General features: G+C 38.3%; 1 protein-coding gene across 1 annotated transcript in view; it reads right to left on the bottom strand.

Annotated features, from left to right (window-relative positions):
- Tmc1 (transmembrane channel like 1) overlaps positions 1–25,863 on the bottom strand; it is a 121,927-nt gene extending 96,064 nt beyond the window's left edge. Inside the window, exons 1-2 of the mRNA XM_070035435.1 lie at positions 25,824–25,863; positions 24,361–24,501 (exon numbers count right to left, since the gene is read on the bottom strand). Coding sequence (XP_069891536.1) covers positions 24,361–24,501; positions 25,824–25,863 — 181 coding nt within the window. The remainder of the gene's footprint in view (positions 1–24,360; positions 24,502–25,823) is intronic.
- Between the last annotated feature and the right edge of the window lie 862 nt (positions 25,864–26,725).

Genomic DNA, 26,725 nt, shown 5'->3' with positions numbered 1-26,725 from the left:
TGTTTTTGATTTAAGGTAGAATGATATAAATCCAAAAAAGCAAAGAGCTCCGAGTAAATGAAACAATCTCTGGTTTTGTTTTTGCTGTTGCGCTCCAAAGTTTCTTATTCAGTGCCTGATAGGCATATTGAAAAGTCAGCATGCGCCAACGGTGTAAATGCCATTCACAAAGCAAATAATTATAAATGCCCTCTTTGCCTTTAAATACTATCTGCATAAAATGTTTTAGGATATGCAAAAATGTTATCACTGAACCTCAGCCTTGGAATGTGAGAATAAATATCCTTTTGTTCAGGGTGGACGTGCTTCTTCTGTTCCTGGTTGTAACTAGATCTGCACTGGACAAAGATTTTATGTCACTACTGAGAGCCTGCAGTAATGAAGGCAGACACTTCTGAGTAGATATTCCACATTCCACGTTAGGTCATGGTCTCTTATTTGCAATTAACGAAGCTTCTGGAGTCAAAGAAGAATTCCCTAGGAAGGCATATTAATGACGTGAGATTAGTCTTACAGCAAAGCCTTATCAGTATGAATAATATAAAAGGGTTGAGAACAAATAACAAAGACTGACCTACTGCCTATTAGGCCACACAGTTATAGAATGCAATTTTAATTTCACAATATATTGTGCTAATCTGAAATAATCAATTCAATAGAGCATGTTGAATAGACAATTAAATAGAAGAGGAAAAGCCACAAAATGGGAAAAAAAAAAAAAACATAAGAAAATCTTTGGGAAGGTTTTGTATAGTAAATAAAAAGATGCCAAAAAAAAGTCCTAAACCAAAATAGAGAAAACTTAGTTCTCTCTCCTCTTTCCTATCTCCTTCCTCCCATCCTTCTCCCACCATTGCATATGGTATGATGAATTGAACTCAGGACCTCATGCTTGCTACACAAGCAATCTCCTACTTAACCCACATGCTCTGTCTTCAGATTTCCCTAATAACAAGATGAGCAAATGAGCAAGGCTGGAAGACTTGGGTCACTTTCTCTGGTATACAATAGACAGTTATAAATGACCGTTAAAGAAAACCTATAAGAGAGCTTTGAGGTCAAGTAGAAAACTGAACAAGAACTATGATTTCCAAGTGGTACAATGAAGAACATGAAAACACTGGCTTATCCCAATAATCCTAGCTACTCAGAAAGCTGAAATCTGGTTCAAAACCAGCCTGAACAGACATATCCATGAGATTCTTATCTCCAATTAACCAGCAAACAGCTGAGAGTGGTAGAGCATCCGTCTTGGGAAGTAAAGAAATGGCCTATTTCTTCCTCTTACATTGGTTTTCCTATAGAAACCCTGCTCCTGCATGGCCATCCCCAGGTTCTTATTAGGTAACATCTTGACTACACAGCATTATTTTGCCCAAGGAACAAGCATTTTTGACAGTCATGTGGATAATAATTGTTTTGTTCTTGATCCAAACCCTCAATTAAGGTATAACTGGCATCAAAACTAACTAGCAGCTCTGTGACCTACAGACATCACTCTACCAAAATCCTTGATGGATTTTAATGAAACAGTATTTTCCCTGAAAATCACTGTCCACACTAGTCTGTATTACCTCTAACTCCAAGCAATGTTAAAGAATTATGCTAAAAACCTTCTCTCAGACAAAAGCCTGTTTATGCAAAGAATAAATTCAGAACACCCAAATGGGAGCAGGCACTGTCTTTCCTTTCCAAGATAATCTTTCCAATGGCCTGTTGCCACTCCTTCTCTTAGCAATCCCTGGTACCTAAGTCCCAATTGTATGACCCTCCCCCATGCTCTGGCTGCTCCCCAAAGACTATTATGTTGTACTTTAAAAATAAGCCTTCTCTCAAAGAAATGGTCAGAGGACAGTAAAAAGACAGGAAATGGAGATCTGTCAAAAAGTTGGAGGCAACAAGCAAAACTGCATTGAAGCTTGCATACTTAAGAGAAGAAGATGCAATTGGAGCAGATGAACTCCTAGGCAACCCAACTCCTTATTTCATGCAAACAGAGCCAGTAATTAAGAACCATAAAAGGAAACAACACCAAAATGTCACATTTCAGAGGCATGGGAGTCGTTCAGAAAAGCAGATGTTGTTCTAGACTTTCGTGTTTAATCCCTAGTGCTGAAAGTCCTTTATGCTTCTTCAGAATCTCAGTCATCAAGTGGCTGAATGACACACTTGGTCCTCTGACCTACATTTAGCTCTTGAAAGCAATGTGTTTGACACCAGATTAATGGTTCAGAAACTGAAGCCTTATTTATTCAATTAACACTGATGTGTGCCAGCAAAATTGTACAGAACAAATGCCTGGGGTAGGAGTGTGTAGCTGCTATAAGAAGAGTCTCGTGAGTTAATGAACGCATGACTTCAGAACAATGAGTTCTGAGATTAAGTATGTGCGTTGGTGCCTATTAGTCAATTGGATATTTGTACCTCAAGTTCATAGAAAGGTTTCGGATGGAAATAATGAAGCAGAGATGCGGGATCTAACCGGCGCCATCTTGGCCATGTGGTAAATAGAGAATTGGGTTTAACAGGTTTCATTTTGTCTTCATGGTAGAGGAAGGGGAAGTTCCACCTCCCAGATGATAGGCATGCCTGAATTCCTAGAAGCAGGGTTTTGGATGATAGTTTACTGGACCTGTCAGTCCTATGCCTTGAACTTGGGAGACTCTCGAGTTTCCTGTGACCCTGCCCCCTGACTTGACCCTATTTGAAGGTCAGATCAGCTTCCTGTTTTGTGTCTCTGTGGAAAACATGGTGTCCCACTTCAGCTCTCCATTGGGTTGATCGGAGTTGTTGACATGGTTTTTCCTGCTCTTTCTTTCCTCTCCTGAGCTCGTGGCTCAGTTTTCTGACACTGTTAAGTGTATTCAAGGGGCTGCAGACCTTGGTGACAGGGGTCCACCTGCAGACGCCAGCTTTCTAATAAAGACTCCCAAGTCGATCTCTCAAAATGTGGCTTCTCTGTGTGTTGCCAGCTGGATTTACATTACAACAACACAAATCTGGAATTATTATCATATAGTTCATCTTTAAGCCAAAAGGCTAAGTGAGATCACCAAGAAAATGAGTTCAGTAAACAAACAACAAACAAGAAACAGAAAATGGAAATCTCAAAGTTAAAAGGACACAGAGAAGAAGAAGCAACCAAAGGGCCTGCAAATGAGCCATTGGTGAGGCAGAAGGAAATAAGACACCATGGAAAGTAAGTGCTGTGCATCATAGATGTGCCATGAACGGCTAAGGCAACGACTACAAGGCCTGAAATTTTGCTACTGAGAATGTTCTTGCATTCTCAAAGAAAGATCCAGTAAAAATGAGAAATTGATGATGAATGTTATTAAACGAACTCCCTTGAACAGTGTACGAACAACATGAATAAGATCAGCATTTTTATTTCAATTCTGTTCTGTTGTTCTTGTTGCTTATCTGACTGAGACTTTATTAAGAGACTGAGAAACTTATGAATACATTGTTGCGTATATTTTGGGCCACGGATTGCCAGTACAAATATATGAGACTAAAATGTCAGGATGGAAGAAGAGAGATGAAAAGACAAGCAGGAAGAAATAAGGAGAGGAAGAACATAAAAAATAGGAAATTAAAAATATATAACAAAGTGGGAATTATAACATATGCTGAAAAGAAATAAATACAAAGCCAAATAAAAGGCAAAATGTACTTTGGTCCTTGGAACCAATGATAAATGTATTTATCAATTGCCCTCTGAGGCTGCAAAAGAATTGATTTCAGGCCCCCCATGGCTACTAAAATCTACAGATCCTCAAATACCTTCTATAAAATGACCTAAGATATGCATAACCTGGGTATCTTTCTGAATGCTTTCCACTCATCATCAGGTAGTTTATAATACCTAATAAGCAAGCAAACAGTATATTTTATTATTTATGGAATTATAACAAAGAAAATGATTTTACATGTCCAAGATATTAGGGTTTTTTTCTGAATTTTTTCCTGAATTCTGATAATGCTGATGGTGAGGTAGAATCTGATAAGGAGAAAAAAGTGTGTATGAATGCATGTGTGTATGTGTGTGTGCACATGTGTTTCAAGAACCACACCTAAATCCTTGGCTTTTCTAAACCGGAAACAAACAAACAAAGTAAATGAATCCTCAGTTCAAAAGGAACAAATAAACTTAGTCCTAAAGAAGAATTTCCCAGCCATTTGGATATATGTTGAAATCACCATCATACTGAGGTACAATCTCCTCCCATAGAGCATCCCAGCTCTTTGTTTCCATCATTTATTATGACACTAAGAATGTAGGTGAGATAGAGAACAGAAGTCATTGCCAATAAAACCAAACCAAAAAAAATGAGTTATGATCCTTCTTCCTCTAGAAAAATGTTTCCCTGAGACATCACTCAGATCTCAGGCTCTGAAATCACTTCTTTTATATACCACTTTTAGGTAAGGACAAGAGATGTTCATGGCATTCATTTTTGACAATTCTCATTCATCCAAATGATCGAATTTAGCATGATAACATTGGAAGCAGTGAGCAAAGAGAATGATTAATTTTATGTCACTCCAATACCTTAATAAACTTGCAAATACCTTAATAAACTTCCAAATGTGGAATGAGATACTTCTAACTTAAATGTCATCAAAGTAGCTAGGACAAAGATTTAATTTGATGGAGGTAGGCTAACATTCCCTCTGCATGGTCCAATACTTTCTCATCTTCCTTAACTCTAACTTTGAGAAAACTGAGAGCCACATATACTGTTAGGGAAAGATCAAAACACCCTAGTGGAAACTTATAACAAATGCCCACAAAAAAAAATTGGTCCTATTTTTCAAACATTAAGATGTCTTGGAGAGGCTAAATAATTATTTTTAAATTTATGTGGATTTCAAATTATAAAGAGAATAATAATTATGACCTGTGGTAAGACTCAACCTCCTGAAAGAACCCAAAGAATAATTGTTATAATAATAGTTGTAGTCCAGTTTTCTCCTTCTAGATTATGCTCATTTTTGAAGCTCTGCCCCCCACCCCAACAAATAGAGAATAAATAGCTGCTGCTGACTGTTTTATTAAAAGCACAGTATAAAATATTGCAGCTGCCAACTGGAACAGAATAAAGTCTGTGGAGAAACACATTTTCCTGTGTGTGAGGTTGCAAACAAAGGATTGCTAATGCTAAGAAGAAAAGAAAGAAGAAAACTCACTCAAAATAAAAATTCCCTCTCTATCCTTTTAGGATGAAAAGAATTTTTATGTACATATACAAGGAGGAGTAGGGATGTGCATTAACCATGCATGCACTTGTCCTCTGGCTTTTATTATACAAGAAATTATAATTAAGCCCAGGCTGAGCAAAGTGAGTAGTTGGTATGCTTCCAAATTCTCCCACCCCTGAGCTAGAAGAGCAAATATGAAATGCTGAAACACAGTTCTTCACATGGAGAATTACAGGCTAGAGTATTTGTGTTGTTTTTTTAATAAGATTTTTATTGTGAAAATACCGTACAGAGGGGTTACAATTACATGGGCAAGGTAATGAGTATATTTCTTATCAAGCATTGTTGCCTCCTCCTCGGGCTAGAGTATTTGTAAGAATCTGCAATTAGTTACTTTATAAGACCATCCATCCACACAAAGAACAAAAGCAGTTTTTTTTTTTTTTCTATGTGGTTTGGACAGTTGGCTTTTTCCCCCCTTTTAAACAATACAAATTCAATAAGCAACGAGTTAGAATTCTCTGTGGTTACAAATTTAGTCAGTGGTGAGTGTGGCTTTTTCTTTGCATTTAGATTATTTGTAGTGGGGGGAGAGAATGTGTTGTCCTAATAACTATTCAGAGCCTGTGCTTTCTCTTTGCAATTACCGCCATAAAGGACAACCACTGTAAATAAGTGTGGTGAAATGCAAACCCTTGTGAGTTTTCATGGCTAAAACCTTTTTATAGTAATAGGATATGAAAATAACAACTGGATGAAAACACAAATGTGTGGAACCCCTTAGCTGCTATGTTCTTAGCCTCGGATTACTGAAAACACAAAGGAATCTTTCTGCTCTCTCCCTTGCATTTCTGCACCGCTCCAAGCGATAGAGAAGAATGGTCACTAGGATGGCGAGATAAACAAACAAAATTTAATAAACAAAAAACACTAGAGAACTGTGAGATCAAGGAAAGCAGAGAACTGTTCCAGAAGCATAAAGAGGCTTGCAAGGCTAGATGAACTCTGCCTGCATCTTTATCCTCCCTTTGTTCCCATCAGAGATGGAAATTAATGCTCATTAGCATACATTAGCAAATGTTAATCAGCATCTTCTAGAGAACAAAAGGATGTGGAGGCAGGGTAGAGGTGGGTCTGGTAGTTAGGAAGGTCCTCAACTGAAAACTAAGCAGAAAAGAGAAAAGAAAATTCAGGATCTGAATGTGTGGTTTCTTCAAACTTGTAAGATCTTTCTGATAAATAGTAAAACTGCACCAAGAAGTACAACTTATTACCGCCACTATATACTGGTGAGAAATCTGAGGTTTCAAATAGTTACTTGCCTTTCTGACATTTATACAACAAGAATATATAATCAGAATTCAAACTCATGAGCATGAGTATAAACTCCAAAATTAATGTTCTTAAACACTATAATTCATTATTCATTAAGATGAAACATCTGTCTTCAAAGTGAAAATGGACAAACTAACAAGATTCACATCCAAGATTTATCTGTGTGGAAGAGCTCTACTACTGAGATCAGTAAACACTAGTTCAATCTCACCCTTCTAGCAACAAAACTAGGAGGATGTTTTAACAAAGGCCAAAAGGCTTGCCAAAGGTTATACAACTAGTATGGAGCAAAACCATGATTTAAACCTATCTTCTAGGTCCACATACAGTTGTTTTTATGCTATGCTGCCTCAGGCACAGCCATCGTTAAAAAAAAGTTCACCCCAAAGTTGCAACATCTTTGTTATAAAACCAACAATAATGAATGGAAATGTCTCATTTCACAGTGATTCTAAAATAGATAGGACACTTACCTGGACCCAAATTTAGCTTCCTGCCAACAACTGCATTTTCTATAATAGCAAAAGACTGACAAAAACTAAAGGCCACATTTACTCTGCAGACTCTATTCATTTTAGGAGCTTCTCAAGGGTCTTGGTCGGGGCTTTACCACAGCAGATGTTCAAACGGATTATCGAGTCAAATTTAATCCAGAAAACAAAAAGAGAAAAGTCGTAACAACGGACTGTTTCTAGAGCAAATTATTATAGAAGGAAGCAATCCCAATATTTTCTTTTCTTTTTTTTTTTTTGGAGGGGGTCCGGTCATGGGGCCTGAACTCTGGGCCTGGGCGCTGTCCCTCAGCTCTTCAGCTCAAGGCTAGCGCTCTACCACTTGAGCCACAGCACCACTTCCGGCTTTTTTCTTTTTGCTTATGTGGTGCTGAGGAATCGAACCCAGGGCCTCATGCATGCAAGGCAAGCGCTCTACCACTGAGCCACCTTCCCAGCCCCCAATATTTTCTGTCAGTATTGATTACAGGCAGAGTGGATAACAAGTATGGGCTTGTAATCATTGACTGATACGTCTAAACTTTATTCTAAGGATAAGTTAGCTAATGTCATTCTGTAAATAATATTGATTATTTTACGCAAGGCTCAGTGCTCATTATTACAAAGAAATGCCTGAATTATTAAGAGTAAGTTAATTTTTGTGTTAACTTGACTGGGCCACAGGTTGCTCAGTGTTCAAGCATTGTGCTCTGTCTATGAAGATATCATTAAGTAAAATTATCACTTGACCTGATAGAATGACTACATTCCCTTCCCAACGTGGAAGTGTCCCATGGGAATTCGATCGGTGAGATACGGAGATGCCACCATTTAAGAGGTCAAATCGGGAGTCTTCATTGGAAAGCGGGTGGCCACAGGTGGACTCTTGTCATAAAGATTGCATCCTCCAATGTCTTTTGCACAAAAGCAAACACCACATGTTGAGGTGGAGACCAAGCCGTGCCTAAGTGTTGTATATAAAACAAAGCAAGCTTGCTGAGGCCAGTTATTCCTAATAAAAGTATTACACACGGCATCTCAAACCATCCAGGGGAACTCAGGGCCCATCAGGACCCCACTTATCTAGAGGAAGCATGATCTTCCTGGAGCTCAACAACACGTGACATATTTGCAACCCAAAGAATGGCCTCTATCACCTCTAGAGTTCTCAGAATGTCCCCATCTTCTAGTAACTTCTATCATGATGCCAAGATGGCATGACTTAGACCCAGTATCCATATTTCAGATGAACTTAGTCTTAATCCCATGGAGGCCTGCCTAGAATGAAAGGGTGAACGACAGAAATTTTTCTTTCTCTGCTTCAGGTCTGGGAGCCTGTACATTGATCTTCCCCTGCCTTCAGAGTCTGACTAGAACTTGTATTATTAGATTCCCCTGTTTTTTAGTCCTTGGGAACTGAAGATTTAGGGCCTTCTTACTCTTCATTAGTGAACTCTTGATGCAATATTTGCTATTTATATGCATTAAACCCCTATTATTTCTGTTTCTCTGGTGACATCTGGCTAATACAGAGAAGCTGTACCTGTAAGATTACTTTTTTAGAATCAGAAGCATACTGGAAACAATACACAAAAGATAACTTTAAAAATCCCACCAAAGAAATATAGGAGAAAGTCCTAAGATAGAAACACAGAATTTAGGGTAACATTTTATTCTTAGTATTTACCTTCGGGTGAACTGACCCTTCCTATTGGCTCAGGCCAAATATTATGACAATTCTCCTACTTTCAGAGTCAGAATAAAACACAATAGGCATGTTTTCCTTACCTTCCTATATGCAAGAGGCCAATATTTGAGCGTAGAATGAGTTAAAGCATTTGAGCAGCACCCATAGAGTCTTATAAACTACATCCTGTATCACACACTGGACTATGGACATTACACATATTTACTATTATACTTTGTTCTTACACAATATATAATATACATAAAAAGGACCTACAGAACTTTTTTACTTTTTGTTCCTCAAAGATTGTTTGCCTCCTGTAGGTCCTTTGTGTATATAAATAGATACAAAATATATAATCCTGAGGCTAGCTGGTGTTAGGAAAGCACTAGCAGTGGACAGAGCTACATTACAGCATGATGCCATGTAACTGCTCAGACAAGGCAGAGAAAAATTACCTATGACAAGCTTCCACCTCCCATCTCCTTAGTCATGAAATCTCATGATGAGTTATGTATGCACAGATGTGTTTGTGTGTGAGTGTGCATGTGTGCGTGTGTGTGTGTTAGAGAGACTAAGATGTAGTGAAAGCTTTCAAACCATGAACTACATCTCTCTCAAGCTTCTCTTTACAGTAAGTTAGTACTAAACAACACATTATGCCAGTTATTTCTCCTTGGTAAAGCTTTTTGTTCACCCTGAAGCAAAACCATCATCAATACCCTGATGAGTAAATATGAGATTCGCTTATGTCTTATTCATCAGCTCAGCTTGCCAGCACTGGGCGTATAACGTAATGGTTTTCATGGACGAAGGCCATCAGTTTCCCTTTTTATTCTGTGCTACAGATTCCACCACTATCTCCATACTAGTTTTCCTGTCTCTCCAATCTTGGAGGATTTCTGTCACAGAGAAGCCAAGACAATGCTTCACAAAATTGAATACTTATTATTATCACCTGGAGATGTGGGAGCACAGGTGGTCTTGTTATCACCCACAGAGAATCTGGTTTAGTAGACTAGTTAATTGTCTTTTCTGAAAAACTCTGAAGGCATGCTAATGTCACTAGTTTTCTTTGGGAACCACTGCTTCAGATAATATCTTGCTGGCTGAAAGATAATAAGTTTACCACCTTCTTTCAAGAAACATGACTCTCATGACCTCAAAATTATCTTTCTGTGTGTATCATTATGCAGGTTTCACATTATTTGGATTATTGTTGCTTTACAATTAACCTTGAGGGTAAGTGTATGTCTTCCAAACTTTTTTACTTTTTGTTCCTCAAAGATTGTTTGCCTCCTGTAGGTCCTTTACATTTTAATATAAATTTGAAGATCACCTTGTCAACTTATGCAGAATTTAAAGAGCAGCAGCGTCCTGTCAAAATCAGACAGATTTTTCTTTAAAAATAGTTCTACATTTCAAAAGCTGACCATAAACAACATTCTATCCTCTGAGTACCAACTTCCATTTCATGAGTCCTGAAAATGATTATCTCATGAGAGTACTGTGATGAATAAATAGATTAAATATATGTGTCACTGACTGATATTCAGAAGGCATCAGTACACTAATCTAATGAATTTTGGCAACTACAAAGTAAATAAGATATTTTCATTATAATATGTCACAATCTAGCTATATATACATATATATATATATATGTTTGTTTGTCTTTTAGATGATTGCCATTCTGACTGAGGCAAGGTGGAATCTTAATATAGTTTTGAATTACATTTCTTTTATGGCTAAGGACATTAAAGATTTCTTTATATACTTATTAGACTTCTGTATTTCTTCTTCTGAGAACTCTTTATTCAGTGTGCCCAATAAAAATCAGACTATCTGTTCTGTAGCTGTTTAACTATTTGTGTCTTTTGTACATTTTAGATATTAATATATTAAAATTTTCCCATCCTGTGGGTTGTTGCTTGATCCTGATAAGTGTTTCTTTTTATGTGGAGAAGTTTATTAATTTAATACAGTCCCACTCAATCATTCTTGCTCTTATTTGCTGAGCTATTGTGGTCTTATTCAGAAAATAGCTATGCCTGTGCTTTCCAGATTTTCTGTGTGTCTGTGGCGGGAAAGGGGATTATGCACATATGTGCCAGTACTGGGTTTTCAACTCAGGGGCTTGGTACCATACATTAGCTTTTATCACTCAAGACTGGTGTTCTACCACTTGAACTGCACTTCTATTTCAGCTCATTGATGATTAACTGGAGATAAGAATTTCATGGACATTTTTGCTTTGGCTGGCTTCAAACCTCCATCCTCAGATCTTAGCCTCCTGAGTCGCTAAGATCACAAGAGTAAGCCCTGTAGTAGTTTTAAAGTTTCAGATATTATAGTACAAACTTGGTTGGGGCCAGTTGGCTTGATTCTTATACAAGTTGGCTTGATTCTTATCCGTGTTGTTCGTTCTTGATAGTTCATTCCAATAGTGCATCGTGAATGAGTAGATGAATGAGTGAATAAAATAGTTAACAAATGAAGCAATAGGGTTATTACATCCTAATTCCCTTTCCAGGCCCACATCGACGGCATTGGGACTGTGGACTACCACAGGACACTTTTCCAAGAGGAAAATCACAGGAAGCAGGGGTGTTGATCATGAGTGAAGGGAGCAGAGGTTTGCTGGACTAGCTTGGGAGTGCCCCTGCGGGGGCTCCCCTACCTTCCCTAGAGAAAGAAGGTCTTCTATGCTTCTTTCCTGCTTCTCTGGATCACAGCTCTTTTTTTAATTGTAGCTTTCACAAATCTGCCCCCTTAAAATTCCACGTATTTTAATTTGCTGCCTCCTGATAGCAACATTTGTGCAGTCTGGCAGCTTTGCTTTTACAGCACACAGATTTCCTCCATTTAGAGGCAGTTCAACCAGGGGACGCTGGGGAGGAACCCCGGCAGGGAACAGCAAGTCATGTTCCTCACTTGTGAAAACAGTGATGCAGGTTCATCCCAGCTCAGGGAAAGCAAAGGCTCATCGTGGGATAGCTTTTCCTCCTCGCAGCTCACACCGATGGCACACAAACATCTTCTACCCCCACCTGCTACCGGTCAAGAAACTATCTTGTGGGAAGCAAAAGAAAGACTAAACAGATTTTCTTTGAACAGAATAGATTCAATAGTCTTAGCAGATATACCCACAAGTCTGTAAACTAAGGAGATACCATGGCACCCAAGGTCACTTCCAGATCTCCTGACCACCGCTGAGTCACTAGTTACTTGTGAACTGGCTGTGGTTTATTTCAGTATGCCAGCGCATCCATCCATCCATCCCAGGTCATCTACATGCAGTGCTAAAGCACCTCCTATGTGACATCCTACCTGTGAAACATCTTTGCTCCACTTTCCATTGCAATCTACCTCCTAAGTTACCAGATCTAAAATTAGAGCTGCTTCCTTCACTTCTGACTTTCCACCCAATAGACTGGGCCAGCCTCTTTTCTTAACACATCATTCAAGCAGGAGCTGAGGACAAGGAGTGAGGACCAGAACTACAAATGTCTCCTTGGATGGTTCTTAAGGCCCCTGGAGAGAAAGCCTCAGCGTGGTGAGGATAAATGATGTCATGAAGTCCAGGGTCACTTTGCCTATCATACGTACACACTGTCCACCTAATTGAACATCCATTCAGAAAGTTTCAACTATTCTTGAGCAATGGGAATATATATCATAAAAGACTAGCCATGTCCCTGCTTTTCCAGCCAGTGACTTATTCTGATATTTGTGGAGGAGTCCTGATGATAAAGATTTCATGGTCAAGTTGTTAATGGTTAACTTGTTAGGATTTTTTTCTTCTCTCATAAACACATTTTTTAATATATGGCATAAATAAGAAATTACTTATAATTCAAGACCAAAATGAGAAACTTTAAGCATTATTATCAAGCCATAAAAGATGGCACAGAGCTAGGTGCTGGTGGCTCACACCTGTAAACCTAACTACTCAAGACGCTGAGACCTAAGAATCACAGTTCAAAGCCAGCCGTGGCAGGAAAGTCTATGAGACTCTTATCTCCAATTAGCCACCTAAAAGCAGGAAGTAAAGCTGTGGCTCAAATTGGTAGAGCACTAGCCCTGAGTGAAAAAGTTTATAGACAGGGTCCAGGCCCTGGGTTCAAGCCCTACCACTAACAAAACAAAACAAAACAAAACAAAAAGATGGCACGTTTAAAAGCTTCCCACAGAAACAGAATGCCAACCAGGTTCAGGAATTCACAACTGTAATCCCAATTACATGGGAATCAGAGTCCCAGAGGAGGTTCATTTGAGGCCAACTCGGGCAAGCAATGGGGGACCCCCATCTTAACCAAGCGTGGTGTGGTGGCTCATACTTATAATCTCAGCTATGCAGTATGCTTAGGCAGTAAGATAAGGGCCTGAGCTTAGCCCCTAGCCAAAAGTTGGACACCTTAACAACAACAAAGAAACATGACTAAGCTAAAAAGGAACGGAGACAAGGCTTGAGGGTGAGCCGAGCAAGCGCCTGGACCAAGCTCAACTCTCAGAGCTGTCAAAGTCAAAAACAGACAAACAAAAAGCCTTAAGGGAAGCAATAGATGAAAGGAGGAGAGGAAGAGGGAGGAAAGGAAGGCTGAAATGATGAAGGGAGGGAGGAAGGAAGACAAGAATGAAAAAGGACAAGGAAGAAGGAAGAAAAAGTCAAAGCAGGAGGGTGTAGGCCTTAGCTACATGATTTTTTTTTTGGGGGGGGTGTCCGGTCGTGGGTCCTGAACTCTGGGTCTGGGCTCTGTCCCTCAGCTCTTCAGCTCAAGGCTAGCACTCTACACTTGAGCCACAGTGCCACTTCCGGCCTTTTTCTTTTTGCTTATGTGGTGCTGAGGAATCGAACCCAGGGCCTCATGCATGCAAGGCAAGCGCTCTACCACTAAGCCACCTTCCCAGCCCGCTACTTGATATTTTTGACCAGGACTCACACACATCATTCCCCACATCTTCCACAGATACTATTACAAGAGCAACCTTGTATATCATCGTGACAGGAAAATAAAAACTAGAATGTATTTATTTTTTCTGAGAATTCAGTGGCAGTGTATTCTATTCATATTTCCGATGTCTCTATATGCAAAATCTTGTGTGTAAAAGCCAAAGAAACTCAGATACCCTCTGTATATTTGTAAACTTGGAACAGAACTAGAAAAGACAGAAAGACTTTTGTCCTTCGAGTCAAAAACAAAATGTTATTTTTTTCCCAAAGATGATAGAACTGAGGAAGAAGATGGTATTTCATTAGGCTTTGTCTCTCAAAACCCAGATTTAAGGACTGGAACTCAGCTGAGTATAATTCAGAGAGTTCAAGCATACAAAAACATACCTGTGATAGAGATTTCTATTTCACAAAATCACCATATGTGAATGAAACCTTGAATTAAATATGAGTGTAAATTGCACATAATATTAGCCACAGAGTAAAATATTAAAAACAACAGAATCAACATAAAGAAATACAGCTACTATTGATAAGACATCTGCTTATTTCCCAGAAACCATCATGATGGCACACAAATCAGGGATAGATTTTTCACTCTAGATTTCAATAATCAGAAGAGGACAGGAAAAGCAAAGCAGACAAAATTATCCATCTGCACAGTGTGTAGAACATCGGTCTTTCAAGGAGAAAGAATAGACATGAGGACTGAGGAACACATGAAGTTTCAGGAGTAGAAAATTACTTACAGCATCATGTGGTCATTACAAAGGAATGGTTGGGGGAGAACACTCAGCTATCAGGAACTAAGACCCAGGAATTGCAAAGAGATGTCATAGCTAAGAACAGAATAGAATGTGCGGGATAGCAAGTTGTGTCTGTCCTATTAACAACTTCCCTTATGGGTTATTTTCTCCCTATAGATGACCCTCTTTCAGTCTATGGAAATGATATCCTTTTCCCAATAAGCTTTCTAATCCCTCACTCTGTTTTTCTCTCGTGTGCACGCATGCACATCTCCCCACCAATTCTTTTCCTGGATCCAATGACTGAGGTAGATCGCTGAACTGACTCCCTGGTAAAACATTTTTCGGTGCCAAGACTCAGCTCAAACCTGTCGCTTTGGACAGGAGAAAAGAACCCTCCTTCCTGTCTCTGTCTTAATTGAGGACATGTTTTGCTACTGTTTGTATTCTGACTTCTTTTCCTCACCCAATATTGTTGTCAGACAGCTTGGGTAGGCATGACTGACTTTGAAGTTCTTTCCAAGGCTGCCCCTGAGAATATTTTTCTGGGCTGTTCCACAGGGACCTTGCATGGAGGAGACCTCACTCTGATATCAGCTAGTCCAAAACGGTTACAATTGGGATGCAGAATAATAGAAAGAAGCCACACAGAGGGCTTGGACATCTTTGAAGTCTTTCAAATTTGAGCTGATTGCTGCTATGTACATCCATGTGTGGTGACCACTAAGGTCAGGAACAATCAAACAGTTCGATGCTAAACAATTCCTGGAATTGAGGAGGTTTGGGGAAAGTTTATATTATCCACTAGTCAAATAAAAATTGTAATCATAGGCTTTGTTTATACTCCTTAGAAAGCTTTTGTTTTTTATTTTTTTACTAAACCAATTTAGCCTTGCTCTATACCTGTCCAAACTAAGCTTGAAACAATTCTCACAAGCATACTGTGAATCCCAAGCTGATTCTCTGTATTTGTAACCCAAGAGGGGGGAGTCAGAAAAAGAAATAAGGAAATTATGATTGAAATTATTTTAAACTTGATAGACTCGTATCGATCAAAGACCTAACCTGGGCACAGTGATACTAGGTATTCAGAAAGTAGAGATTGAGAAGATTGTGGTTCAAGGCCAGCCTGGGTGAAATGTTCATGAGACTCAGCCTCATGCATTGAAAAGTTGGGTCTGGTGGCATATGTCTGTGGTTTCGGCAACTGTAGGAAGCATAAAAAGAATCGCAGTCCAAGCCAGCCTAAGCATACACATGAGACTCTATTTGGGAAACAATAAAAGCAAAAGGGGCTGAGAAGGTGATTAACGAGGCAACTCTAAAGAGTTAATAGTTTGTTATTCTGTTTCAAATGATGTCAAGTGAAAGAGAAAGCGTGTCACATGGTTACTCTTTAAATTGCTATTCAGAATTGCTCTCATTTTTCCACAAATGGCCCATGATTGGTCTGCAGTAGGAGCTATTACTCCACCATGTCCAGAAGTCCTGCAGTGACCACCCTCCTTCCCTCTGGGGACTGACTGGGCCTTGGCTTCTCTGACTCTCTTCTCTCCAGGGTCTCTTCTCATCCCCTCTGACCTACCCATTCTATTTCCCCTTTAACTCAATACTCTTCCACCCACCACAAAACGCTGAAGTCACCCAGAGTGCTATTATTGGTCCCTTTCCCTGGCATTCTGTATGCTTTCTTAGGAAGCCACGTAAGCACCCGCGATGTCGCTCAGTGGGACAATGTTTGCCTAGCATGCATTCACAAGGCCCTAGGTTTGATCCTCAAAAATGAGAAAAAAAAATCAAGGAAGTCACATGATTCTAATAATGACATCAAAACCTGTATAATCAATGTTCATCTCCCTCCTGACTAACCCAAGCCCCAAGCATGCCTTTTCTTTCTGAAGCCTCCCAGTTTCACATATTGAAATTTAATTTGGATTAATCGGCCAAGCCAAAAACTTGGGAGTTATTCTTAACAACTTCTCCTTCGTCTCCCCACGTCCCACCTTCACCAAATACTACTAATTCTATGTATCAAACATGGATGGAGTCCTGCCTGTCAGAATCAAATGTGAGTTCTAACCTTGAGCCAAAGAGCTCAGGGACAGCACCCATGACCTGAGTTCAAGCCCCTTGACTACCACCAGAATCCCATGTAAACCTCAAGTACTTCTGTAAACATCCTCAAATGTGCCTTTCCTTCCCAAGTCTCCAACTGCATCCCATCCCCAATCATCCACTTGCCTTTGAGGTACCAAGAATACAACAGTATAGACTACCTGCCATCCCAGAGATCTTAGGTCCTCTGTCATCTTCACACTTCACTGGAAGTGCGAGGGATGCGGCACCCTAAGGAAAGCCCTGTTTACCAAAACTCGCATGTTGTGTTAATTCTCCTTGGAGGAGAAATGGTAGATGAGAGCGAGCCAAGGAAATCAGCTTGCCTTTCTTCACCTCTTTACATACAATCCACAGGCACGTTTTTTTCTCTTGTGTCCTGTGGGAGCAATTAACATATTGTGCAATGCACTATGCAACTGACTTCTTCTTTCAGTTCATAACTTGTTGAAATTGGTAGGAAACATGTTAAGAAATCACTTCCCACTGGTTCACATCTAGCTATCATGTTGACTCATTATTGTGCATTACCTATTGTGCCAAACACTCAATAATCAAAGCTATTAATATGATACCAGATAGCATATAAATCAAAAGAGGCAATGTTATCATTCTTCACCTTCCTTATGACGCCTCAACCATGTCTATAAAATTACATTCATTTATGTATTAACTTGCACCTACTTTATTCACCTTATTTCACTTGACATAACCATATATTTCTGGGCAACAATGTGAGATTTTGAAATATAATTACATTAAGTCCATTTTCTTGAAAGTAAATCAAATGTAAATACTATGGAAAATATCTAGAAGATACCCAAATGCCAATGGTGATCTTTCGTGGTTGAATTCTATTATTTTCTTAATGTATTTTTTAATATTTTTTCTGAATTCTATAAATCTTCTCATTCACGATGTTCATAATCAAAATAAACAAAATGCATTATTGTAAAGACAATAAGGTAGTAGTTGATTTTAAAATAGCATTAGTAATCAGCAAGAATAATCAATTGTAGAGCTGGGAATGCGGCTTCATGGTACATGGTACCGTGGTACATGGTACATGCTTGCCTAGCATGTACATGGTCTTAGATTCAACCCACAGAACCACAAAAATAAAAGTAAAAACAAAAAAAAGAATAATCCTTACCCATTTAGTGAGATGAATCATGGAGGTCTGGTGGAGGTCTAATATTTTTTAAAGCCTGACAATTTCATAACTACCTAAATAGACAAAGGACTTTGAGGACCCCAGGGTCAAGAAATCTTAGGTAAGACTAGAATCTCCCCCCCTTATTAACAGAAAACCAACTTCATGCTGTCAAAAGCTAATGTGTAACTCTGGGCTAATTTCATTAACTTCTTGATGCAGATATAGAGAAGCTTACAAGTATGTTTTTTTTTTGGAAACAGTGGCTTACTTCATTAATGATATTCCTAAGAATCCCCAGATGATAGACAATAACATGACTGAGCACATAAAGTAGGATACTACTCAGATTACCAAGATACTGGTCTGAAGCTGGATGGCTTTAGTAGATTATCTGCAAATGAGGTCTCTGTCTCTACCTTCCATTCAAAGATCAAACGAATCAGCCAGACTGCCTGGACTAAGCATTCTGACTGAAAAGCAAGAATGTATGTCTACATTTTTTTCCCATTTGAAAGTAGTTCTACTAGATTGTTTTTGGAGTATTTTCAACATTATTTAAAACAGATCCAAAGCAAAGCAAACATCAGAAAACAACTACTGACCATGCCACATTATTCAGCAGATATTGAAAGATCAGTAGCAAGTCATAACAATCAATGATATATTTCATGACATTTCCCATTTCTTTCCATAAACACTTCTGCAATGTGATTCTATGTCTCTGTTCTTATCTTTCCTTGTCTTATCCCCTTTCCTCCTCAACTTTACTTAAAGCTTTATTAGATGGATAAATTATATCAGAACACAACCCTTTCAAGAAGCTGTGTATGCACCAATCTGCTGACCGATCACAGCTACGAAGCTTCAGTCTGAGTTGCTGCTGTGGAACCTCTGTGTATTTTGCCTTTCCCACTGTCTCCTTGAATGCATGAAAGGTAAATTTGGTCATCTGTCAGGTGGGAAAAATCATACATCCAAACAAGAAACCTTAATGCTTTTCTACTTCCTAAACAAAGGATTCTATCCATCTTGCAGGGAGAGGGAGGAAGAGAAGAGAGGAAAACTGTGCAAGAAGAGACAAAGATTGTGAAAAACATTTCACAAATAAACATATACCTCTATAGAAGGCACACTATTTCACAAAGAGATCTGTACTTTGAAATACCTTTCTTTGGTGGCATCCTGGTGGTGGTGTCCTGTTAGAATGGCTCAGTGGGTGGCCGGCTGACTCAGGAAGGGATTGCAGTTTGGGGGAATGGATGGGGGGGACCAAGGTTTCAGGTTTGATCTAGCACACCTGCACAGGCCTGCCTGCCACCCAACGTCTCCACCGGTGCTATTTCACGGTCTGAAATATAAGAAGGTACTAATTTCCTCACCATCAAATTTTCATGAATGTTTAGTTTGCCATTTAAGGATGAGAGTCTTCGGTCACCAGGGTCACATTTTGGGGCTCATGCTTGAAAATACAGTTAAATGAGTTCTGTAAGTCTTGTTGGGCTGAAATCTGGCTTCATCTTACCATGTGCTCGTTTTCAACTTCTCCTCTCCCAGCCTTTACCCTAATTACACATGCTAAGGACAGTGTAAGTTCACTCTTAGAAAGGTGAGAAATACTAACCAGCAGGTACACTTGATCAATGAAATGAGTAAGTAACGCAGCTTCTCCTACACCCAGGAGTTTGGGTTTAGCAACGAAGTTATAAAGCATTCAGCCTAGCCATTTATCTTCCATGTGGAGATGTTTAAAAAAAACCCAACAAACAAAAAATAAACAACAACAACAACAAAACTTGACTCTTCTTTCCTCAACAACTACATAAATAAAAATTGCCATAAAGTATTTGGTATTTTTTTTCTGAAGAGCTACTGACTTTTTCTTGCTATAGAAACTTCCTTTAGAATGGTCATTCTAGAATGATAAACAAAAATAATGTCCAGGATTTGAATGAAAGAAAGGGACAGAAAGTGTTGAAATGTCACATCGCGGAAGAGGGTGCACTTTTAGAGTGAAGTTCAAGCATTCTCTGGTTACCTTGGCAATAGCTGGCGAGGCTATTCTGACCGTGGGAGGAGAAAGTAATGTTTTGAAATGGATCCTCGTGGCATATTTATACCAGAGCAGCATTGGCTCCTCAAATCAATTGGTGCGCTTACAAGATCCTTCTAGAATGTATGGATAGATAGATGAGTGTCTAATTTTAACCTACCCAGTATGGAGCAAGCCCTCAATTGTTTCAAACAAACCTCACAAGGCTGATGTTTATCTAGAGTGTTTCACTTTTCTAGACACCAGATCTGGATGGACACTGGAACAGTAAGACAAGAGACAGCTGGCGCAAGTGTTCATAGTTTAAAATATCCACAGTGGTTCTTTCTCTTGGGATCTAGGAAGAGCTGAAATTCTGTTGCTACAAAATTACAGAATCTATCATCTAGAGTGAGATTAATATGAAAATATAAGCACAGATAGAAAGCAATTCTAAATACTATTCTGACAAAAACCACATAAAAACTAGTATAAATTAACAAAAGATGTTCTATAAGGCCTAAATCCACACAAATAATAATATAACATAACTGTGTAATTAACATAATATTACAATTACATCCAGACACAAACAGAAAAGCAGCTGTGAAGGTACAATAATTTAAGCTAATTTAACTTTGTTAAAATAATTTCTATTTATTAAAAGATGTTTCAAAGATAAAGTAAGTGGGAAAAAGTTGCAATTCTCCTAGTATTTCATAGGACTAACATAGCAAATGAAGATCTCCTATGTATCCATATGAAGGAACAAAACATTGAAATTAGGGAAAATAACACAAGGTATGAATAGATATTTCATATGTGAGGACATAAAATGACTTTGAACACAATTAAATAGTGAGCAAGAACACACGTATTGATTTTGAAGAAGACAGAAGCATATATCCAATACACCTGTGGGGAGAGGAACCCAAGATCATCTGAGGAAACAGAAATCAAGACCACTGCAGATGGATAAAAATGGATAACCATTTTTACCTATTTGCCTTTCAAAATTCATAAAAGTGCCAAGGCCAACTATTAGAAAACAAGGAGTAACAAGATCTTTCATATATGGCTGGTAGATTAGCTCAAATACTATAGATATCCATCCAAAAGAACACTGGAAAGTTGAACTTTTGCTAAACCATGCATGATTCAGGAAATCTACTGCTAAAAATATGCACAAGAAATTCTCAGAAGACTCAAGAAGGGTCATCTACCAGCACTATAGGATAACATTAAAAATATAAATATGGTCATTAATATATAAATTATGGGGTAGTCACAACATTGCAAAATATGATTTTGAACTATTATGAAAACAATGTATAAAACACTAAAAGTAAATAATTTGCTGATTCAGAAACATGTACAAAAATAGAAATTAAAACTGAAAAAAACTTTGTAAAGAAAAAAATAGTTGGAAGACTCATACTACCTAGCTGTAATATTTTATTAGAAAGCTGCAGTAGTCAAATCAGTATAGCACTTCTTACCCAAAAGACAGACAAAACGAATCACAGGGACAGAGGAGAAAATCCAGAAATACTCATATAAGCAGTAAAGTTAAAGAGAATTCAGCTTAGCAATATTTCTTCAAGTGGAAAAGCCTAAAAACATTACTTTCCCTTCTTCAATGACTGTGTAAATAAAATTTGCATTAAGGAAACTCATATTTTTCTGATGAACAATAATTTTTATTTTGCTTAAGGCTAGTTTCCTGCCACAGCTCCACTTCTGGTTACTTGGGTCTCATGGACTTTCCTTCTTGAGCTGGGTTCAAACTGGGATCTTCATATCTCAGCCTCCTGAGTAGCTAGATTATAGGAATGAGACACTGTGGCCCAGCTCCAAAAACTTCTTGATATTTTCATGTGCAACCAAATATTAGCTTTAAAAAATGCATTCTAACAGGAAGAATGAGAAGAGGTAAACACTTAAATGATGACTTAAATGATTCATCCTCAGTAAGTAAAAAAAGACAGGTAGTAAGTGGTGGCTGGTGTCTCTCACCTGTACTAGCTACTAGAGAAGCTGAGATGTGAGATCCTGACTCTCTCTGCTCTGTCTTCTCTGTCATGTCAAGGATAACTGGCAGAGTTCCATGAACTTGGAGAGCTGTTCAGTGGAGTGGATAGTTCCAGTGTATGAAGCAGAGATAACCTCTGTCCCTATGCAGTGAGTGCATCTGCACTTAAAACAAAAAGAAAGTGTGTTCCATGGGCATAGGCTGAGGTGGCTTGGCTTCGATCAGAACTGCTTAATAATATACTCTGATCATTTTACACTATATCCGGAACAATCGCTAAGCTCATTGTGTGAAAGAAGAAAATGAAGATCAGAAGCAAATGGCTGACAGAGTAACACCAGCAACGTTCATAACCACCTCTGAATCATGGTGAAGGGCCAGGTGTCTGCTGTTGTCCAAATTTGGCTAAGCCTGGGCAGGATAAAGCACGTGGACCCTATAGCAGGATGAGAGAGCAGGGACACATTATTTTAAATGGCCAAGATGTGGCATCGAGCTACATTTAGCCTAACAAAACACAGAATGTCCATGTTTGACATGAACCCCATGAATACCTGGCTAATGCATTTCTTTTTTTGTTTGTTTCGTTAATACATAATAACATCCTTACAGAAACTGCAGACATCCCAAGAGAATAGCACAGTGAATTTTAACCAAATGACAAGACCTTCTAGCTCCCTGGCAGCCTCCTCCAACGTGGTTTTATTCAAGGCTGCGTGCATGCGCTACTGTTCCACAATAATAATTTTTAAAAAGCCTTATTGGGATTTTGATTGAGTTGCATCAAAATAATTTGAGGATGGCGTTAGATTGGGTCCCTCTTACTTCCCTTAGTGTTCAAAAGAGTCTTCTGATAAAGGTTTTGGGGACCTGGAGTTGTTAAGGTGGGGGGCTATGTTTGGAGCAAAAAGAGTGGATTATAATTATGGATTCAATTTCTTTATTAACTAGAGAAGCATTCAGAAATTTTTTACGCTTTCTCCTGTCTGTTTTGCTAAATTTCTAAAGAAAAACAGATCCCATCCCATCTACATTTTGTAATCCATTGGCTTTAGGGCTGTTCCATAATGCATGAAGGAATAATTTTGTGTGTTAGAAATGTTCTATGTCTTTATTTTGGTACTAGTTACACAAGGGTACACATTTGTCAAGATTCATTGAATGTGCATTTTAAGCAGGTATCTTTTTTATAACAAGTGTTTTATCAGCATACATTAATTCTAAAATGGGGTTTCATCATGACTAATAATTCCATAGATGGATACAGTACACTTTAAACAAGTTCACCCCTCTACTGCATCCCTCTTCTTCTCTACCTACCTTTACAAAGGTATTTGTTTGATTTCAGTAAGCTGCTTAATTTTTAGTAGTGCCAAGGATTGAATTAGGAGCCTCAGACTTTCTAGGCAGGTGCCCTACCACTTAACCTCTGCCCTCAACCCAATTTGGAGGCAAAGGTTTTTCTCTTTGTGTTTCTTATGAAGCTGAGATGACAATCACACACACACACAGGGGAGTCTGCTGCACTTTATGCCTGAGCTAGCCTCAGACCAGGGTCTTCTTGATCTTTATATCCCAAGAGACTGGCATTACAGGCATGAGCCACAAACACCTGTCTCTATGCTATTTATGTATCCATCCATCTAGATAGATAGATAGATAGATAGATAGATAGATAGATAGATAGATAGATAGATAGATAGATAGATGATAGATTCACTTCACTTCCAAGAAGTCTGTCCTTCTCCCATATCTCCCAAACCCCCAGTTACTCTTTCTTTTACACTCATGTCTCTCTACTATAATATTGACATCATCATTTTAGATGTGGATGCCCTGTATACGTGTCAATACGTGTTACCCAGCTTCTTAAACTTGGCCTGTCTTGTTTAATGTGTTAACATCCGTCCATTCTCCTAAAATGGCTTCATTTCATTATTCTTTATAACTGAGTATGTCTACATTTTCTCCATCCATTTACTGCTTGTTGGGTACCTCGTCGGATTCCACATCTTGGATATTGTGAACAGCATTACAAGAACAGCAGGTGCCTTTTTAGTATGTTTAATTACACACTTCTTCAGCCATATGCCCAAGAGTGCTATGACAGGGTCATAAAATGGCTCTATTTAAAAAAAATATATATATATATATATATATATATATATATATATATATATATATATATATATATATATATACTGATTTCCTACGTGCTCAGACATGTTTACTCTCCCACTAGTAAGATACAAGTGTCTGCCCCACCCCACCCAGGATGATTACCATCTGAGTGAGGTGATATGGAATCTCAGGGTAGTTTTGATTTGCATTTCCTTTATGGCTAAGGATGTTGAACATTTCTTTGTGCATTTATACTTCTTATACTTTCTACAGAAACTGCTTCATTTAGTTGGGACCTCCCATATACAACTATGTAAGCATAGTAAAAAGAAACAATCAAAAGAACTTTGTGTTCAACTCATTTACCCATTTGCTGCTGTTGTTGTTATTATTATCTATTTATTTTTGAGTGTTTTATGTATTATGGGATATTAAACCTGTATCCATTGGGTAGCTGGTAAAGATTTTGTGTAGTTCTATGGATTATACCTTCATGTTGGGCATTCTCTGATGTGCAGAAAGTTTTCAGTTTGATACAGTCCCATTTATCCATTCTTGCTATTATTTCCTGGGAAATCACAGTCCTGTTCAGAAAACAATTACTTGTGCCTGTATCTTCTACTGTTTTTCCTGTAGTAGTTTCAAATTTTTATCTTACATTAAGATTTTTCATCCATTTTGATGATTTTTATACAAGGTGTGCGATACAATGTCTATTTTTGATCTTCTGAATGTACGTAGCTGGTTTTACCAGCACTATTTATTAGAAAAATGATGCTTTTTCTCCAGTGTATATTTTTGTCTCCTATGACAAAAATCAGATTGCTGTAGTTGTGTGATTTTATTTCTGGATTTTTATGTTTCATTGGCCTTTGGGTCTGTTTTTATGTGAGTATCATGCTGTTTTTGTTACTATGGTTCTATAGTATAATTTAAAGTCTAATATTGTGATATTGCCAATATTCCTTACCTTTGCTCAGGATTACTTTTGTTATTCAGGATATTTTACACATCCATATGAATATTTAGGGTTGATTTTTGCAAAGAATGATACTGGAATTTTGATGGGAATTTCATTAAATCTTTAGATTCAAACAGTAGATGCTACTAATCCTCCATCTTGCTGTATCTCCTCTCATATCTTATCTGGAATATTTATTCATTCATTTATTCATTTTTTGTCAGTCTTGGGACTTGAACTCAGGGCTTGGGCACTGTCCCTCAGTTTTTCTGCTCAAGGCTAGTGCTCTATTGCTTTGAGCCATAGCACCACTTCTGGTTTTCTGGTGGTTAATTGGAGATAAGAGTCTCTTGGACTTTTCCAGCTGTGGGCTAGCTTTGAACTGTGATCCTCAGATCTCAGTCTCCTGAGTAGCTAGGATTACAGGCGTGAGCCACAGGAGCCCAATTTTTCTTGAATTTTTCATTACACATTTGTATATAAGTATCAAATTATCATGATCTACCCATCTAAATGTATACAAATGCTATGTGTCGATTAAAAAATCAAGGAAAGGAGAAAATAATAAATGTACAGCCAAGCCTTGCATTTAAGCAACAAAGTATAGAGGGACTCAGGCTGAGGACTTTTTTTGAACAAATCAAAGAAAGAACTTGTAGATATGTGGTCAAATTCTCCTGAAATTTAGTATTACGTAAGAAAAGAAGATTTATTTTAATCTTGGTCCTTTCATTGGCAAATGAATTTCTATAGCCTAAGTACTTATTTAAAAAACATGGAATTAACGTCTTTTAAGAATGTCACTGTAGGGTCCTTAATGCTTTTCATTAGAGTTTGTGATTCCTTCTAATCTATACACCTTTGACTCTTCAACACAAGTCCATTTTACTCCTTTATTTGTATCTTTAATGTTTGTTCTGTTTATAATGATCTGTCTTGCTTCCTTCAGGAGACTTGAAAGTTTTAGATTTACTTTCTAACTCCATTTTACCCTCCATGTCCATTACCTCTAACTCCATTTTGCCCTCCATGTCCATTACCTCTTACTCCATTTTGCCCTCCATGTCCATTACCTTTCCCTTTCCGGATGTTTGTTCTTCTGCTCTGTGCCTTGGAGCAGCTGCAGCTGGGTGGAATCTTACTCCCTCAGCCTGGCTGTTTTACTGCTTTGTGTTGCTTTCTATCCTTGTCAGTCTTCACCATTCCCCTGTGTCTATTACCAGCACGGCCTGCTGGGTTGGCATCTTGGTTTACTTCTTTTACCCACTGTATGATACTGACCTGGGGTCTTTTTTAATACTATTCTTACTTTTGTAAGCCTCACTTAAACCTTTCCTGTGATTTTTCACTTCAATTGATGTTTTCAGGTAAGCAAAGAATGTGATGATCTGCTAGTTTGAGGAGTACCAGAGAGCTGACCCAACTTCCCAACAACTTAAGATCCAGCATCTTAGACAAAAAGAACCATTCAAGAAGTTAGATTTGATGTGAGCCTAACTGTGGGCCATTGTACCCTAGGAGATATGACTCACAACGCAAATGTCATACTACTTAATAGAATTTAAAGCACTTCGTAGCTTGTACCTAGCCTTGTATTTTATATTGTTGGTCATAAATTATCATGGTTACTGTCTTTCCAGAAAGTCAAAAGTTAGTGGCTGGTAAAGGCTGTGAAGGAAGATCTCATTCTTGTGCAACAGGGCTATCCAAGGAGAAATCTTGCCCACCTGTCTAACTATAAACTTAGTGGTAGATGTTTACTGGACATCAAAAAAACCAAATGGGAAATTAGAGACTATGATGCATCCTCCTGGTCCATTACCAAAATTATTTCATAATTTTAATTTCCATATTCAATTTGATTTGGTAAAAGTTAAAACAATTAAAAATTAT

The sequence above is a fragment of the Dipodomys merriami genome, unplaced genomic scaffold, assembly GCF_024711535.1.
Source record: "Dipodomys merriami isolate MVZ:Mamm:240054 unplaced genomic scaffold, mDipMer1.0.p SCAF_26, whole genome shotgun sequence".
Lineage (NCBI taxonomy): Eukaryota > Metazoa > Chordata > Mammalia > Rodentia > Heteromyidae > Dipodomys > Dipodomys merriami.
This window is presented reverse-complemented; position numbering and strand designations above follow the sequence as displayed.